The 19,681-nt window shown below is 46.7% G+C and overlaps 1 protein-coding gene across 2 annotated transcripts in view; it reads left to right on the forward strand.

Moving 5' to 3' along the window:
- LOC309359497 (transmembrane protein 132D-like) overlaps positions 1-19,681 on the forward strand; it is a 461,903-nt gene that overhangs the window by 407,381 nt on the left and 34,841 nt on the right. For both annotated transcript variants that reach the window (XM_081893266.1, XM_081893265.1), the window contains one exon: positions 3,539-3,682. In XM_081893266.1, coding sequence (XP_081749392.1) covers positions 3,539-3,682 — 144 coding nt within the window. The remainder of the gene's footprint in view (positions 1-3,538; positions 3,683-19,681) is intronic.

Below are 19,681 nucleotides of genomic sequence, written 5' to 3' on the forward strand. Positions count from 1 at the left end.
GATAATTCCCTCAGTTTGGAACTGTCTTTATGTTTTGAAACAGAGGTGGGGAATGTTTTTCAGCCTAAGGGCCACATTCCATTCTGGCAAACCTTCTGAGGGCCACAAATATTTTCAGATCACCCCTTCGGGCCAGGGGCAAAAGTGGGTGGAGCAATGAATGTAAATTTTATCTTCACACCATATGCTAGTTCCTACCCCTCAACTGTCCCGGGAAAACTGGGGCAGCCTGTTTTGTCACACGAGAGCACGACAGGCATTTGGAGCACTGAGATCTCGCACAGTCTCACGCTGTGATCTCGCCCTGGGAAAAAGCCCTTTTTTGTGGCTGTGATCACATACAGGTCATGTGACTCACCTGGGAATGCATCACGGAAAACACACATCCTGGTTTTTGACCTGCGCATATTGGTAAAAAGGTAAAGGGACCCCTGACCATTAGGTCCAGTCGTGACGGACTCTGGGGTTGTGGCGCTCATCTTGCTTTACTGGCCGAGGGAGCCGGCGTACAGCTTCTGGGTCATGTGGCCAGCATGACTAAGCCACTTCTGGCAAACCAGAGCAGCACACGGAAACACCGTTTACCTTCCTGCCGGAGTGGTACCTATTTATCTATTTGCACTTTGACGTGCTTTCGAATTGCTAGGTTGGCAGGAGCAGGGACCGAGCAACGGGAGCTCACCTGGTGATGGCGATTCGAACCGCCGACCTTCTGAGCAGTAATCCTAGGCTCTGTGGTTTAACCCACAGTGCCACCCGCATCCCTTCGCACATGTTGGAGGGTAAGCTAATTTCAACACACAGCTCTCTGCATCCAAGAAAGAAAGAGTTCAAGGAGACATTCCAGCCAAGCAAAAACTCTGAGTGTCAGTGAGGGGTGTGCCCTCAGCCTCATGTCTCCCACCCTTGTTCTTTAAAATCATCAATGCACAGCTGTTTACGGAGTGCATGTGTTTTTTTTATCGGTGATCAGCAATATTCCCTGAGCTCAGTTCTGAACTGACTCAATAATTATGATCTTTCTCATTAAGCTTTAGAGTCAGCCCTACCCACCCACCGTGTTCATATTGTTGGCATATGCACATAGATAATTCCATATGCCATATTGCTCCCTAGGAGCTGCAGCTTGCAGGAACCTATATGCTTGACATTTTTAGATATATTTTTTCCGAGGTGTATAAACAGGACACAAGATTCACCCATGGATGAATCACCTTTGGAATGTTTTGATCATTTTAAATAAGTTGGTTTGTCTAAACGTTCTGCCTGTATAGAAATAAATGAATAAAAACGAAAACTTAGAATCCACAGAGCACTTTTAGAGGGTTCAAAATCCCTAATATCCATGAGTTTTCTAATCCTTTTGTAAAGTTACTGTTATCCTCATTTTACAAATCGGGGTGTTAAGGCAGGGTGGGAGCAGAAGTAGCAATGCCAGTGCAGTGTGGACAGGGCTTTCATAATGCAGATGAACTTTGCACATTTAGTCTGAGGTCAGTTGCACTGAACTCGGTGGGGTGTACATCTGATGGAAGAGGTTCAGGATCCTTGAGAGAAACAAGGTTGGAGAATGCATCCGTTGGTTCATACCTGTCTGAAGCCTCAGAGTCTTTATCCTCTTTCTTTTGAACTAGGAGAAAGGAACTCTGTTCTTTTCAGATGTTCAAAGATCTCCTCCTTGTTTTTCATCTGTCTCATATTAGATTAAAGAGACTGGTGCTTATTCTGCCCCCCCCCCCACCAGACGAAAAAGTAGGAAAAGTCAGCTTCTGACTGACTTAATTCTCAGGCCCTTAGGTTCTCTTCCACAAGTAAAATCACATCATGTTTCAAACCCCGCAGTGCAAACTATTTACATGAGAAATTGCCACTCCGGGGGCAAATGGGTTGCAAACCTTCAATCATAGGAACCATATGAAATCAAGATTTGCTTGTTCTGCATGTGGGCCTTGATTTTAAATGCCTTGGAATTCTGAATAAGAAAGACATTTCTCTCTTTTTAACCCAGGGTGCAAATCAGTAGTAACTTCAGTGGAGACAATGAAACTACTTTGGGGTTACACTAGGGAGCAACACAGAGAGGATCATTTAGTTTCCATTGTGTGCTTCAGAGGCTACCCAAATAGGCTGAGCTAAGGGGTGCTGAATGTGTCAAGAATGTTTTGAATGTCTTAAGAATAATGCTGGTGACCAGGTTGGTTCATTAGAGAGAGAGAACTCCAAGAAGAAAAGAACGTAGGAAGAGCGTGATGGATTGGACAATGGCCCATCTAGTAGTGCACTCTCAGTTCCCAAACTGGCCAACTAGATACCCACAAACAGAACTTGAGCTCAACAACATTCTCCCCTCCTGCAGTTTCTGCCAACTGGTATTCAGAAGCACGCTGCCTCCAACTGTGGTCTTTTGGCACTGTCCGCTGGCATTAGGATGGGCACTCTGTACATGCTCCAATAAAAACCCCACTGTGTTTAATAGGACTTATTCTCAGTTAAATGTGTTTAGCCTAAATTAGAGTGGATACAGTGGTACCTCGGGTTACATATGCTTCAGGTTACATACGCTTCAGGTTACACACTCTGATAACCTAGAAATAGTGCTTCAGGTTAAGAACTTTGCTTCAGGATAAGAACAGAAATCGGGCTCTGGTGGTGCGGCAGCAGCAGGAGGCCCCATTAGCTAAAGTGGTGCTTCAGGTTAAGAACAGTTTCAGGTTAAGTACGGACCTCCGGAATGAATTAAGTACTTAACCCAAGGTACCACTGTATTTGTGGGAAGTGGGTGGCGCTGTTGGTTAAACCACAGAGCCTAGGACTTGCCGATCAGAAGGTCAGCGGTTCGAATCCCCACGATGGGGTGAACTCCTGTTGCTCGGTCCCTGCTCCTGCCAACCTAGCAGTTCAAAAGCACGTCAAAGTGCAAGTAGATAAATAGGTACCGCTCCGACGGGAAGGTAAACAGCGTTTCCATGCGCTGCTCTGGTTCGCCAGAAGCGGCTTAGTCATGCTGGCCACATGGCCCGGAAGCTGTACGCTGGCTCCCTCCGCCAATAAAGCGAGATGAGCACCGCAACCCCAGAGTCGGTCACGACTGGACCTAACGGTCAGGGGTCCCTTTACCTTTTACCTTTACCACTGTATTGCTAAATACAAAAGAAATTATTGGGCAGGTTGCACCGAAAGAAAGCTGAGCTATTCTCCCTTTGCAAGTACAAATGCATGGATAGTTTCTGACTGTCTCTAGCACAAATCAGAATGCATAGTCGCCTTGGAAGGCAAAGAAAAGGATTCTAGTCCTTATGATAACATAGTCAGACATTCATTTTAGGTGGTGCCCTTACAGATGAAATTTCCCAGAGGGTTGTTTTTTTCCTGAGAAAAATTATTCCGGCTGTTATTCAATATTACTCCTATTCAGAGTAGAGACATCAAAATTAATGGACCTAAATTACTAATGTCTGAAATGAATCTGTGCATAATAATTTGGAACTGTTGTGAGCCTTCCTCCAGCCAGCTGAAAATGGTGTGCCTTGTCTTTTAGGAAGCAGAGATCTTGAACACGGCCATTCTCACCGGGAAGACTGTTGCTGTCCCTGTCAAGGTGGTCTCAGTGGAGGAGGATGGAACCGTCACTGACCTTCTAGAATCTGTGGAGTGCAGGTCCTCTGATGAAGACGTGATTAAGGTAGGGCTCTATGTTATGGCATTGCAAATGAATCCACGCACATTTCTAGCACAAGACGACTGCTTCTTTCCCTAGGGATTTAAGAAGGCATCGTTTTCCATTCCACCCTGTATTGGTCAAATGTCCTCTGTGGCAAAATTGCATAACTTGCATAAGTTGAGTTATGAAATTACATAAGTTTCAATGTCATTACCTTATTTCTCCCCATTCGTTTCAATGCAGAACACAATTCAATTTGTGTGTGTGTGTAATCAATTATGTATCATTTGTGGACCGAATGCAACGACCGGCAGGTGAACCTCCTTTGAGGAGCGGCTGTCGCAGGGGCACAGCAAAGTCTGCCTGTTGCCTCCCGTGCAACGCTTGCAAGGAGGTTGGGTGCACAATCCCTGCCTTGCCTTGCCCCGGGCACTACCAATCCATGCTACGGCACTGCATTCTCATGTGCACCTCTCTCTGTCCTCCATTCAGGCAACTAATAAATGCGTGTAAGGACAGATTCCACCCATTCAAAAACACTCAAGGGGGTACAAAGCAGGGCCAGTAAGTGTGTTTGGTTGGGGTGTTGCCTGGGGAGAGTTCTGGGGGGCCACATTTAGCTCCTGGGCCTAAGGTTCTCCACTGTTGCTCACACCAACACGTTATCACCCTCTCTGATCCATCTCCAGCAGTCACTCTTTTCCACTCACTCCCTGTCGCTCAGCCCATCATTCCCTTCCACTATCCAACTGTCCGTCACTCTTCCATTAGCTGTCATAAATATCTCTCTCCCCCGCTCCCTTTTCTCCCCTGCTTCAAAAATAGCACTTGTTCCTCAGTAAAAGCATTTAGCATCGGGGCAGCAGAAGCCCATTATATTTACAATAAAGGAATTTCTGACTAAGTATCAGGAAAAACTTTCTGACGGGAAGAGCTGTCCGACAGTGGAACGGTCTCCCTCATTGAAGCTTTATAAGCAGAGGTTAGATGGCCATCTGTCATGTATGATCTTGTTGAGATTCCTGCATTGCAGGGGATTAGACCAGTTGACAGTCAGGGTCGCTTCCAACTCTGCAGTTCTGAGATTCTATATTTCTGTCCTATGGTTTAAGGGAGCTCAGATTGTTATTGCTGCTGCTTATATTTGTTTGATGTTATTTTACAAAAGGTCCGAAAGCAACTTTAAAACATTAGAATAGATTCTTTTATTATTCTTTTATTACTTTAAAATATTAAAGTAAAGAATAGCTTCACAGTTAAAATCCATAACACACAATAAAACATAAGAACAATGAGAGGATTCATCCACCAACAAGGCTCTTCTTCTGCTCTTAACATCAGTAGAGCACCATGTTGACTTCAGTGTGAAGGACTGCCTCCTTCCCTACAGATCCTCTTGGGCAGGCATTGGCAAACTCGGCCCTCCAGATGTTTTGGGACTACAACTCCCATCATCCCTAGCTAACAGGACCAGTGGTCAGGGATGATGGGAGCTGTAGTCCCAAAACATCTGGAGGGCCAGGTTTGCCTATGCCTGCTCTTGGGTGTTGAGATCAACAGAATGGGCCCTCTTGGTAGTTCTGCCACCCTCAGAAGGTCAGGGTGGTGGCAGCCCAGGAGAGGGCCTTCTCTGTGGCAGCCCCTCAGTTATGGAACTCCCTGACCACAGAGATGTGCCTGGCACCTCCATTATATATTTTTTGTGATATTTAGTTGTTTTAAACTGTTTCTAATTTTGTGTTTTAAATGGCTGCGACTGAATTTAGGGTGCAGGGCAGGGAAACAACAACAACAACAATAGCTGTTGCTGCTGCTTTAAACTTCAGGTAATTTGGTGTCTCAGAGAACTCCATGATAGGTCACCTGAGCTTCTTCAAGCAAAGGTGGGACCCAAATACAATAAATTTGACTGAAAGGCAATGGACAGGAAATTTTTGAATGTTATGCTTGGTGCCAGCCAAGCTAAAGCAGTTTGGTTGTGGTGGTAACCATGGGAACAGATGGAGCTGCTTTCTACCGGGTCAAACTGTTGATTCGTCTAGCCCCAGGTTGTCTACTGTGACCGACAGCAGGCAGCTCTCCAAGGACTAAGACAGAGAAGGGTCTTTCCCTGTGATCCTTTGGGACTCAGCCTGAGACATTTTGCATGCAAATCAGGTGCTATGGCACTGCGATCAGAGCTGTCTTAAGCATATGCGGTGCTGGGGGGCAAGGTTCCACCCGGTGCCCCCCCAGTTGCCCAGTCCTAGGCACACAGGAGGGCGGAACAGGCCGGCCACCTCAGCATCTCACTGGCTTTGTCGCCCCCAAACTCACAGTGCAGAGCCTCCCACAGCAGAAGAGCCTGGTGTGGTGCTCCAGCTGATGGGCGGGCACTTCCCTGGACTCAATTTTCAGGCCCCGGACTCTCAGCCTGCCACCCCTGAGAGCCTGGCGCCTGGGTGCCCCACACCCCTAGCACCTATGGGTAAGATGGCCCTGGTTGAGATCTTGCCCCTCCCTGTTAAATCAGTCCTAAGTGTGTAGCAACCCTCCTCTTGAACCTTTGGCTTGTTCTCAGCCCCACTGTTTGCACACAAACTGGCACTCTCTGATGTATACACTGTGTGTGTGTGTGTGTGTGTGTGTGTGTGTGTGTGTGTGTGTGTGTGTGTAAAACAGCTACATTTCCAGCAAACATGCTGGGAATATCTGATTAAAGACGCCTTTCTCTGTATCTTAATCTGGGTGGCTTTATAAATCTGCCACTGATTTGGAAAATGGATTTGCTTAATGTATATTTAAGGGGAAAGTGGAGGAGAAGGAGGGGGGGCACAAACACATAAACGCAAGGGGGCTCCGTTGGGTTCTTTGGTTACATTTCTGATGGTTTTGTCTTTTATTTCTCAGACCTTGCAAATGTAGGTCATCATCCAGTACAGGGCTAGCAAATGTGATTTCCTCCAGATGTTGGTGACTACAATTCCTATCATGCTGAACCTTTGGCTGTGCTGGCTGGGGCTCATGGGACTTGTACTCACCACCATCTGGAGGGCATCCCATTGGCTAGCCCGGATCTAGTATGTGGCCTGTGTACATACATACATGCATGCATAACTTTATTTGTAAGCTGCCTTTCAAACCATGCTCCAGGAGGCTTACAACATTTTTTAAAAAAATACATGGCTACAACATAAAAATGGTCATAAACAATAAATAAGACATTTTTAAAATATGCAACGAAATGGAACAATTTCTGCATAGAATCATAGAGTTGGAAAGGACCCAAGGGTTGTCTAGTCCGACTCCTGCAATGCAGGACTCAGACATAAGTCACAAGATCTAAAATAACGATATAAAAAACCCCAACAGCAGCAACAGCACCCCAGCCCAAGAGTCTGTTCAGCAACTTCATCTTTCGTAGCTGGAGTCAGTCAGGACCCTGCCCTCCCAGGCCAGGTGGAAAAGCCCTGCAAGCCAGGGAGCTGGTCCTCCAGAACTCACAGCCAAGATGGTCTCCGGTCTCTTTTGCAGCCTCAGCTTTTGTAGCTGGAGTCAGTCAGGGCCTGACCTCCAGGAGCACATCCTAGGCAAGGTGGCAAGAGAACTGCACCCAGAGGTGTGTTCATTTTGAAGAATCACTTCATTTCAGTTTGTGGATTGGTTTCAGAAGTGCAGAAGAAGTTAAGTTCCCCTGAAAATGCAAGCCCCGTGAATTTCTGCCCCCATCCCTAACGTCCACAAAACACCTTTCAGTTGAGAGTTTAATCTTGCAATGAATATGTGGGATTTCTGCCTTGCTAATTTTTGGCAAAAAAAGGGAAAAAAGTCGTTTTGCGTGTGCACAGAGGGAGCAGAGAGCAGCAATAGCAAACAGGGACAGAACGAAACCAGCTCCACATCTCATTAGCAGCTCAGCTGAAAGGTTTATGACTATGTCTTGGGCAGGTAATGGTCATTTGCGTGGCTCTAGAAACCGGGGGAAGCTGTCCTAATGACCTGTTTTGCAAACCTGTCAAATGGGCAGAGTCTCCTGATGTCTTAAATAATTGGGGGTTTTCTGGTGGTGATGGCTGCTGTTGTTTTGGGCTCTTTAAGTAAGCTAGACACATCTGTGAGAGCCAATTAGTGAGAGCCAGGGTGAAGGGGGCAGTTCTGATCTCTTTTTGCGCTCACTGCAACACAAGGCGAGTGGTGGCCTCCTTTCTCATGGAAGAGAAAATAAGATGGGGCACAAATCCGTTTTGTCTGCAAGAGATGGATCCAGAGATGGGGCGATGCTAGAGGGTAGCCAGAGGGTCCTTTGCAAGGGGGTTCCTAGATCTCCTACCCCTTCAAAACTTTTGTTTTTATCGTTTTTAACGCTTGACTTTGATCCTTTCTATGTGGGTTGTTACATTGCTGTGTGTGTGGTTGGCAGAAAAGGGGGGAGCTAGTGAATGATTGTAATGGTTGGGTAGAATGGAGGTTTAGCAAATGGTTGTATTAATAGTGCGTTTTACGTTGGCTGGGATTTTACATTATTCGGCTTGTTTGTGCTCTCTGATTTCATTTATATTGATATTGTCAGAGCTGCCTCCAGGTCCCAGCTCACAGAGGACCAACGCTAGCCGGTAGTAATGTACAAAAGTCTTTATTGAGGTTCAGTTTCCATTTACAAGCCGCAGCGTGCAGCCCTACGTCTAGACGCTAGATCGGCGAAGCCCTGTCTGAGTCTCCACCCCCTGTACACCAGTTTAAGACTCTAGCCTTACTCCACCTTTTCCATTGCTCCTTTCTCCTCTGGGTCCTTCTGCCCCCCGGTGTCTCCTCCTTCCTGGACTCTTCTGACGCTGACCCCCCGACTCCTGTCCCTCCTTTCGGCGGGCTTTAGGACCTGGCTCCCTATCCGGGCTACCCACTGTGCCGCTCGCCTGTACATTTGAACTTGGCGCGCGCGCCCAGCTTCCAACCTTCCTCTTGACCGTTTCCTCGCTCTCCGATGGAGGCGTGGCCAATCCTGACTCATCTCCTCCCGCTGGCGGTGAGCAGCCTGATCCCGATACCTGGGACTCCTCCCCCCTACTGCTCTTTGGTGGGGAAGCTGGTCCCGATTTCCAGCTGCTGCTCTCTGAGTCCCCTCTGGCCCCTTCTTCCTGGGGTGTCCCCCTTGCTCTGACCCTGGGAGCCCCTTTCTGTGAGTCTTCCGATTCGCTGGAAAGTCTCAGAGACCTCGGACCACTGTCATCGCTTACGTTTCCTTCGGATTCCTCCCCCTCGCTCTCCGTTTCCTCCCTTTCCTGTGCCTCTGCTCCTGAGCCCCTGACAGATATTATTATAGGTTTGGTGGTGGGACCCCCCCTAAATCCTAGAAATTAATAGCTGGTAGGGTTTTGATTATTTGGGAGATGAAGGGACTATACAAGCTGCAGAGGAAATACAAAATATGCAGAATGACCTGGCCAAGCTAGGGCCACTGAGAAACAATATAGAGCCACTGAGAGCCATTGGCAATGCAAGAGAACTGTCCTTACTCTCTGCCCTGATGTGTGAACGGAGACTGGGGATTTGGAAGGTTGCCAGGATAACTGGGTGTGAGGTGACAGGAAAAGAGAGCCTTTAGCAAGGTGTGCTGGAAAGAAGGAGGAGGGAGAACAAAGAGAGATCCATCTTGGGCAGGCTGGCTGAAGGCAGGCTGGGAGAGATGCCTTGCACTCCAGTGCTGCACTGCTGTGGTGAACAAGCCCCTCTTAGGGAGCTGTAAGAGCTGGATTCCTTCCATCTATATTTAGCTGTAAATATGTCAGTAAATCATATTTCTTAAAGCTACAGCTGCCTCTGCTGCATCTTCAATTCTGCAAAGGAGCACAGACCCTGGGCCAAGACCCCTGGAATGGTGTGCACGGATTGACAAGGATTGGGGTGGCGGCGGCCTATAACAATACACTGCTTATGGATATGGAAATTGTTTATGTAGTTCAGCTTTGATGGCTAATTATTGGGGAAATGGTGGAAAGGGAAGAAGGTTTAACCATTTTCCCAGCACCCCTTTTCTAATGAAATTGCCCACCCCCTCCCCTCCCTTACACTCCTGTTTGCCCACACTTGCAACCACATGTGCCCCCTGCATTGTGGTGCCAATCGAAATTCGTCCCCCTATTGTGTGGCTGATACTTGTTATAACGCAGAGGCAGGCAATTCATTGTCTCATCTCGCTTCCCCTTTTAGGAGTCTTTTTAGCCCTGTTGTAAAACAATCACCCAGCTTCTATTTTCAGAAAGTCCTCACACTCCCAAGCTTGTTGCTATGACTTGCAAAAAAATGTCTACCACCTCCTTTCCAAAGGGGGTATTATTAGTCATGCTGGCTCCAAGCCATCCTGCAAGTGAGGCCATTCCTGATGCTGATTTATCTCAGCAATGCCACCTCTGCCTGTGGCCAGAAAGGGGACTGCAGCTTTTATCAGGACAGAGATCAGTCTACCCAAGCAGCCAAACAGTTCCTTGTTAAACAGCTGTTGAGTGTGGCCCAGCTGAGCAACTTGCTGCCCCTGTTGGGTGTGGCTTTGATTTGTCGTCCCCTTCTCCTTGTGCCCTCAATCTTTCCCAACATCAGGGTCTTTTCCAGGGAGTCTTCTCTTCTCATGAGGTGGCCATCTAGTATAGCATCCTGTTTTTATGGCGGTCAACTATGGGGAGCCTGAAAGTATGACCTGAGTGCAACAGCGCTTTCCCCAATTGTGACTCCCCGTAACTGGCAGTCAGAGAAATGATGCTTCTGATAGTGCAGAGAAGATTCCACAGTGCAGTTATGTGCTGTGTGAGGAAGTACTTTCTTTTGTATGTCCTGAATCCTGCAAAATTCAGCTTCACTTGATGCCCACAAGTCATAGTGTAATGAGAGAGGAAGAAAAAACCTTTCTTTATCCACTTTCTCCATCCACTGCTTCTCTGCCCCTTTAACAACCTTGCGGAAACCTGTAAAAGCTCCTTTATCACAGCCAGTGACAGATAATATGTGTGAAAGCAGTCATTCTGGCTTGCCAAAGAAAGCTCTTTCGTACAATTTCCCCCTTCTGTTGACACCTTTAATTACTTTCTCATTTGGGAAGGAAATTGGGCCTTGTCTCAATCTTAACAGGCTGGACTTGGATTCTGTGTATTCCTGCAACTTGGCAGAGGATGGCAGGATTCATCGTTCAGATGCCTGTACCTGAAGCATTCGATCAAAAGAGTTTTGCAAATCCCTTTTTGTTCTCTGATGGCACCTCACTAATTACTCTGCCTTTTCTGGGGTGAGAATGAAAAATAATTGCCTTAAAGATTTGTGAAGAATATGGAGAATATCCACTGATTTTTTTTAAAAAATCCCTGACTGAGCAAACACTCCAGTGGAGTAGCACTGTTTCTTTAGCAAATAAGTGACTATTAAGACCTGTGTGAAGCAAATCAAAGTCAGTTTTCAGAATAAATTGTGACTATTTGCACTGTTCTGATGGTAGAGTGTTCCTCTTTAGCTTGCTCTCTTTGCAGTCCCTAGCACGATGTGAGGCAGTAAAAGACGTCATGATATGTCAATGCAGATTCATGGGAGGAAAGCAGGCAAAATATATGGGCAAGGTGAGGGGCCCAACATATGGTTTGAAGCCATATGGGCTACCCTCTTGCTGAAGCTAAGTAGGTGTGGGTTTGGATAAGAGACCAGGTGTATGCCTGTCTGGGTTCATTGTTTCGGAAGAAAGGTGGAATTTAAATATAATACATACATACATACATACATACATACATACATACATATTGTAAAGGCATTGGAAGTTTTTTTGGAATCTACAGCATCCCAACCCCAACACTTTCCAAAACTGGATGAGATCTGCACCAAAAACCTCAGTGCTGCTCCTGGCACTTGGGCAAATGATCCTTGCATTACAGGGGGTTGGACTAAATCAACTTCATGCTCCCTTCCAACTCTACAGTTCTATAATTCTCGGAGCCAGCAAATTGGATAGGGAGTCACACATATCCTCAATAACACCATGCAGGAAGGTGCCTCACTTAGAGAGGCAGCACATTGGAGACACCCAGTGCTCTCTGATTGGTCTCACCATTTCTGTCCCAGGAGCTGAGATGACAGTGACACAAGCAGACATTTGTGCTCATATAACATTTCCTTATTCTTATAGCCCATGCTGGATGAAAGGAGGGTTAAAAAATCCAATATAACAACAACAATAAAGTTGCTAGCCTGATCAGCCTCATCCTCCCAGGGACCTTCTGCATACAAAGCAATTGCACCACTGTAGCCCTGCTGAACATAAGAGCCTTGCTGCATCAGACCAAAGGCTTATCTAGTACAGAATCCTGCTTCCCAGTGGCCAACCAGATGTTGGCCCATTAGGGAGAGATGAAGGCAATAGCACTCTCTTGCTGTTGATCCTCGGCAATCATTATTCAGAGGCATTCTGGCTCTGATCCTAGAGATAGCATCTAAAAGTTGTGATCACTAGTCACTGTTGACAGAATTTGTCCACATATACATCAGAAAGGTAGCACACACAGACACACACAAACCAACAGACACATTAAATGAAGGAACTGAAATTACAAGAAAAGGGGTTTTCACTAAACATTAAATAGGAATAAGTTCCTGATTATGAGTTGATGGGTAGTGGAATAGACCATGTCAGAAGGTAGTGAGCTCTCCTTATGTTTAAGGATTCTAAACAGAGGCTGAATGGCCACTTAGGTAGGGTGATGTAGCGACAGATTTTGTCAAGGGGTTAACTAGACAGACTTTGAGGTCTTTCCCAGCTCTCTGATTCCATGCAACAAACTGCATGCCTGTGTGCTTTGAAATGAAAATCGAACAAAATTCAATTTCAGTAAGGAGACCGCGTACTTGAAACTCCAAAATCCAAGAAGAAATTTCACAGAGGTAAATTTTAGAAACATCCTTAGTTGGCACCTGCTCACCCTTCATGGCATGCTGTATCAAGAGCTGATCTGCACATGTGACAGAGGCATTTCAGTCATTGCATTGATCTTCCCTTTTTACCTGCTGGCTGCTGAGATTCTCAAAAGCACCACTTTTGTAACCTTACGTTAGATTCCACGCTGTGCTGACAGAAATTAAATTTGCACAGACCTGAAGGCAACAGTCGTTATTGGGCTGTTGGTTCTCCTTTCAGAAAGTTTAAGCTAATATGACAGACATAGTTCCTAAGGAGTGCCCACTGCTGTTGTCTACATTTGCTGGGTTTGCAGGGTTTTGCAGCACTTGCAAAATCTGTTTGACCCAAGATGACAAAAGAGAAACAGAAATAAAAGGATACACCATGGGAACCAGTGCCTCAACCACATTGCCATCCTGTCTTCTTCTTTAAAACAAACAAACAAAAAAACCCTTCAATTGTTCTCTTCCATTCAGCACCATGGACAGCAGATGATTGAAATGGCCATATTCATGAGCTATTGCTGGTTGTCCTGAGAATTTGATGTGTTTTTAACTGAAATGTGGATTTCTTACAAATGATCTGGTTAGTGTTCTGCCTAACAAAAAGCCACACCAGCATCTCCTTTCTTATCTTAGCCTCAAATATCTTCCTCGCTACTTTTCCTGCAGCTGTGTTAGTACTCGCTCCTTTGATGCCAAGCACTTTGTCCTGGTGAACTCCGTAGATTTTTGTCTCCCTGATCTTGCTACGCCTACACATTTGAAACCAGCTAACGTGCTGACGGTGCTGGCCTTGTTGAAATTAACACTATGATTGTTTAGCCAGTTATTCATGCCTTTATTGTGCCCTGTGATTCAACCGAGATTGGCCTCCAAAGCAGCTTGTGGAAATTAAAATGCATCACAATGCAATCCGGAACCTGTAGGTGTCTGTCTACTCTTGTAATCCCTGGTACTTGGTGACATAACCCAGGGTTCAGGATTGTTCCTCCCTTCAGAGCAGTCATCAAGTGGGAAAGGGGTGAGAACTCAGCAGAGAAGTGAGTCTGTGTGTCCTGCCTTTGTGTGCACATGCACAAGGGAATATTGAGGGGCCACACACACACTTAGGGTCACACACACATTACTAGCTTGGCATGAAAATAAAGTTAACCAGGATGCTGCAACACTTCGAAAGAAACTTTCCTGGGAAGGTCACATATATTTGTCATGTACAGGTAGAAGCTAGCTAAGGTGTGGTTGCAACATGATGATGCAGCAAGCTTGTTTTCTACTGCTCCTGTGGGTAGAATCCAAATCAATGGCTTCAAATTACAAGAAAGGAGATTCTGACTCAACATGATGAAGGACTTTCTGACAGTAAGAGCTGTTTGACAGTGGAACGGACTCCCTCGGAAAGTGTTGAACTCTTCTTCATTGGAGGTTTTTAAATAGAGGTTGGATGACCACCTGCCAGGGATCTCTTAGCTGTGATTCCTTCATTGCAGGGGGTTGGGCTAAATAAACCTTGGGGTCCCTTGCAACTACAATTCTATGATCGTATAGGAATTGTTGTTGTTGTTTAGTCATTTAGTCGTGCCTAACTCTTTGTGACCCCCTGGACCAGAGCACGCCAGGCACTCCTGTCTTCCACTGCCTCCTGCAGTTTGGTCAAACTCATGCTGGTAGCTTCGAGAACACTGTCCAACCATCTCGTCCTCTGTCGTCCCCTTCTCCTTGTGCCCTCAGTCTTTCCCAACATCAGGGTCTTTTCCAGGCAGTCTTCTCTTCTCATGAGGTGACCAAAGTCTTGGAGCCTCAGCTTCAGGATCTGTCCTTCCAGTGAGAACTCAGGGCTGATTTCCTTCAGAATGGATAGGTTTGATCTTCTTGCAGTCCATGGGACTCCAGCACCATAATTCAAAAGCATCAATTCTTCGGTGATCAGCCTTCTTTATGGTCCAGCTCTCACTTCCATACATCACTACTGGGAAAACCATAGCTTTAACTATACGGACCAAGGTGATGTCTCTGCTTTTTTAAGATGCTGTCTAGATCGTATAGGAATATAGGAAGCTTATTCTGAGTCAGTCCGTTGTTCCCTCTGGTTCAGTGCTGCCTACACTGACTGGCAGCAACTCTTCAGGATTTCAGATAGGGTTCCCTAGCTGCAGATTGAACTCAGGATCTTCTGCATGCAAAGCCATGGCTCTACCACTGAGCTTTGGCCCATCTCGGCAGTTTCTCAGGCAGTTTTAAGTGAGCTCTCACCATCTCCAGGAACATGCATTTCAAGTCCATCCTTCCAGCATGTTCCACATGCCAAGATAATGGGGTAGTTGGTACTGGAGTGCTGATACGTGGTGAGAGCAATTGTTGTCCAGAAAGATAATGTCCCAGTCATCACAAGACAGAGGCTTGGTATTCCTTTTGCCACCCCCACTCCCACCCTCCAAAAGGCAATTTATTTGAGCAGCACTTCAGTGTTATTTTGCAATTAGAGACCTAGCGAAAGCACAAATAAAGCGCTCCCGCATCTGCCAAATGAAGTCTATGGACATCCTCAGATAATTAATATTTGCATGATTGCGTGTCATTTGCATAATGAATTCAGCTTATGGCACTGTTTACCTGCAGTAAACTTTGTGGCACAGCCTATATAGTAATAGCAAACTCATTCTCCAGGTGTGGATCCGTATGTTGCTAAAATGTCAGCACCCACCCACAAAAAGGCAGTTATCAGTGGAGTCAAAGGGAACCGGTTCTGCTCCCAGGTTTATGGGTGCAGGATGAGGTTTTAATCTTAACCAGGTGAACGCAGAAGTAAGTCCTGTTGAATTCACTGGGTTTTATTCCCAGGAGGGTGGATTGAGGACTACAGCGCTTTCTCTCACCCAGGCAGCGCTGACCCCTGGGCCCGAAGAAGTGGGGAGGTAAGCAGCAACAGAGATGACAGCCCTCAGGGAGCTGCAGGCTCAGAATGAGAAATAGATCATAGCATGTGTCAAAAAGGAAACCTAACTATATTCGAACCCAGAAATGAAGCTGCGTTTCTGCAGGTGCATCTGCTACAATGAATATTTTCTTCTTCTCTTTCATATTACACTCGGAGCCTTCAGGGCTTTGTCACCCAAGCAGAAGGGAATTGAATCCCTCTTAAGCAGTTGTCCCCAAGGGGCAAGAAACACCGGATCTAGAATAGATCAGGGGTAGGATGTGAGGTTTTTCTGATGTTCATAAACTTCACATCGTTTAGACAAATGAGTTCCAGGGGAACTTCCTGCCGAGAAGGGTGAAAATGGCACTAATTAGGAGACAGCCTTGGAAGAAGCCAAGGGGCAGGGAAAGCAGAAACTGTGCATAATGCGGAGCGAGTCGGTGGGTATGTTGCACTGTGCCAGTAGAGATTGTGGGTGGCAGAGCCTGCTTCTGAATGCTATGCTCTCCTCCCGTACTGCGCAGAAAAGGAGGGAGGCACAAAAGGAAGAACATCTTCTCTTGGCACATAGCCAAGGACTTCTTCACACAGCAAAAGATGCCCAGATAGCCACTGGCTTGGATGGCTTTAGAGGGGGGTTAGACAAACCCATGGAGGCTATTGATGGCTACTAGTCATGATGGCTCTAGGTTGCCTTCGGGATCAAAGAGTTGTGTTCAATTTAGTGCTAAGTCACTCGTTCCATCACTACAAGAATTTCTCCTTGTGCATACCCCCCGTCTCCTCCCCTCGTGTGACCCCTGAATCTGCTCTGGATTCCTCCACCCCCAACTCTCTGGAGCAGATCTGGAGGTGTTAGGGAGAGGAGAGTGGGGAATGCTTCCCTGTGCAAGCAGTAATCCTTGCAAGCATGCAACTATTTAGAAAATCTCTGAACAACAGGAGCTAGGAAACACAGAACCATAGAACAGAGAGTTGGAAGGGACCCCAAGGGCAGGGGCGAATGAAGGCGTTGTGACACCCGGGGCAGCAAACCGCTATGTACAGCACATGTGCACCGTCACACCACCCATGTGCCGTACATAGCAGTTTGCCGGCAGCGCTGCTCCAGTGCCATACGGACTGTGCCGGGATCCTCTGCTTGTGGCTGCAGCCACAAACAGAGGATCCTCCATTCCCAGCTGTAGTGGTGATGGAGGGATCCCACTGCTATCCGTTGGGCACTGGAGTGGTGCCTCTGGCAAATTGCTGTGTACAGCGCATGTGCGGCAGCATTACGTACAGCGCATGTGTGCGACGGCGCACATGCACTGTACATAGCAGTTTGCTGCCGGCACTGGGATCTCTGCTCGTGGGTGCAGCTGTGAATGGAGGATCCTCTACATGTGGCTGTGGTGGTGCAATGGCTGCTCATGCCACCATGAGCCCCCGCTGGGTGCCTTCTTGTCACACCCCCAGACATGGCACCCAGGGCGCACTTCCCAAGGATCATCTAGGCCAGCCTTTCTCAACCTGTGGGTCCCCAGATGTTGTTGAACTACAACTCCCATCACCCCTAGCTAGCAAGGCCAGAGCTCAGGGATGATGGGAGTTGTAGTCCAACAACATCTGGGGACCCGCAGGTTGAGAACCGCTGATCTGGGCCAACCCTCCGCAATGCAGGAATCACAGCTAAAGAATCCCTGACACGTGGCTATCCAACTCCCCTTTAAGAAACCTCAAATGAAAGAGCGTCAGCTGCTTCCTGGGGTAGGCCATTCCACTGCCCAACAGCTCTGACTGTCTTCACATGAATGTGAAGAGTGCTGATGTACCCATGTCCAGCTTGCAGGCTTCCCAGAGGCATGTGGTTGGCCACTATGAGGATGCTGCTATTGGGGAGCGAAGTCACCCTGCATTTTTCAAGCACTTCTGCAAACCTCTGCATTCCTTTTGAGCATGCCGACGCCTCCCTCTCCTCTCTAAGCGACCCCATTATGCCTGCAATCCTGTCGGCACTCACCAGCTGAGTTTGCTATTAGAAGGAGTGATGCGGCAAAGGGGGATAAACCCCCTCTATGCCCCACGGTAGCATTAGTTGTTCATGGTGTTCCATAAACATCCAGCAATAAAGGCCACACATGTTTCAGTTCATAAATATGAAGTGGCAGCTTATGACTTAGCCACTGAAATGATATTACAGAGTACAAATATGAATAATAGAGGAAATTGAAAAAGCAGAAGGGGGAGTCTTAATAGAATTGAGGACTGACATAAATATATATCATGAAAGGGATATTGGGTTTAATGCCGGATATGAAATTCAGAAACTGAAGGTGTTAAAAAGAAGGAGGAGGAGGGGATAATCCGCTCATCTGATGAAGGATCCCTTGGGCTAAGCAAAGAGCAGCTGAAAAGAAAAGGCATAGCTACTCAAACTAGATAAACCCTGTTTAAAATTGTATGAGTACCAAGGCTCTGTTTGGCGGACAGGCATTGCTCAAAGTTTTACGTATGATGTGGAGGTGGGTTTGCACATCACCGGAAAAAAAGGACAAAAGAGGGAGGAGTTTGCTATAACCTTTGCATATGCATAGATAGCATTTGCATGGATAGATAGATTCACATGGGGGCGGGGGCAAGAATACTATAATTCAAATACAATGTTACCATGGGGTGGGGTGAGACTAAACGAGTTTGCTGTCCAGGTGCTGATTGTTTATGGACCACTTCAAGACTCCTTCTGCTCTTCCTTCTTTGTATTCAAACCAGTCTTGGACTGGAAAGAGTGTTAGGCCAGTCAGAGGGAGAACAGAAACTCGATTTCACTGGCTACCATTCCATTTCCAGGCACAATTCAAAGTGCTGGTTATGACCTACAAATCATTATACGGCTTGGGTCCAGGGTACCTGAATGACCACATCTTTCTACACAAGGCTGCCTGGGCTTCAAAATCTTCTGGGGTTGCCTATCTCTTGGTTGTGCTACCTTCCCAGGCACATTTGGTAGGGACAGAAGAGAGGGCTTCTTGGTGGCTGCTCCCAGATTGTGAGAACTCCTGATGGGGACTATCTCAAAACCAAAGAGAGAGAGCGTTTTCATCAACTCCTCTGAAATCAGCCCTGAGTGCTCACTGGAAGGACAGATCCTGAAGCTGAGGCTCCAATACTTTGGCCACCTCATGAGAAGAGAAGACTCCCTGGAAAAGACCCTGATGCTGGGAAACATGGAGGGCACAAGGAGAAGGGGACGACAGAGGACGAGATGGTGGGACAGTGTTCTCGAAGCGACCAGCATGAGTTTGACCAAATTGCGGGAGGCAGAGGGGAGCAATTGTCCCAGAACTTAATGAAGAAATGTCTGCAGGTATGATGGAGATCTAAGGTGGACATTGCAGTTTGTTGCTGCAGGATATTAGCACCTACAAATTCAATTAAAATGTTAATAAATGAGAGACTGCTTTGTCATGACTCAAAAGAAGTCGCGCGTATTATGCAAGCCCTTGTCTAGCGCATAACAATGAGCACGTGGAAAGAATCAGCTAAGTGATTGCCACCTCGATTTGCTTGTGAAACTGAATGCAGTATATTTAATGCTCCCCCCCCCCATGTCTGCCAAATAAAAACAGCAAACAGGAATAGGTATGAAATTACATTTGCTTTGTTTTCTAACTGGATGTTTTGTCTCAACACTGAGCGGGTTCACTCCAGGACTCCGTAGAAGAAGGCAACAATTCCTGTATACTAAATTCTCTGCCCTTGTGGGGATCCTGTGGTCTTCCAGATGTTGTGGGGTCTCATCAGCCCCATACAGCATGCTCAATGGTCAGGGATGAACGGTGTTGTAGTCCAGTGGCATTATGGACAGCATGCATGCATAAGGTCCCAGGTTCAATCCTTCACTGCTCTCATTGAAAAGGTATCATGCAGCTGATGATGGTAAATATATTTTCCTATGAGACTCTAGAGAGCACCTGCCAGTCAGAGTTGATAATATTGACCTGGTATATATGTAGGTCTCCCATCAGCCCCAAAGAGCATAGCCAATACTCGGAGATTGATGGGAGTTGTAGTGCAACAAAATCTAGAAGGCATCACCAGGGACCAGGAACGAGAGCCCTCTTCAGGTGTTGAAATGGAAGGCTCTGAAACAGAATAGGAAGGTTGATCAACCTTTCATCATGAGATCAAAAGGTTTTGAGACTCTATGGGGAAGA

Source organism: Podarcis melisellensis (genome assembly GCF_964234715.1).
Source record: "Podarcis melisellensis genome assembly, chromosome: 16".
Lineage (NCBI taxonomy): Eukaryota > Metazoa > Chordata > Lepidosauria > Squamata > Lacertidae > Podarcis > Podarcis melisellensis.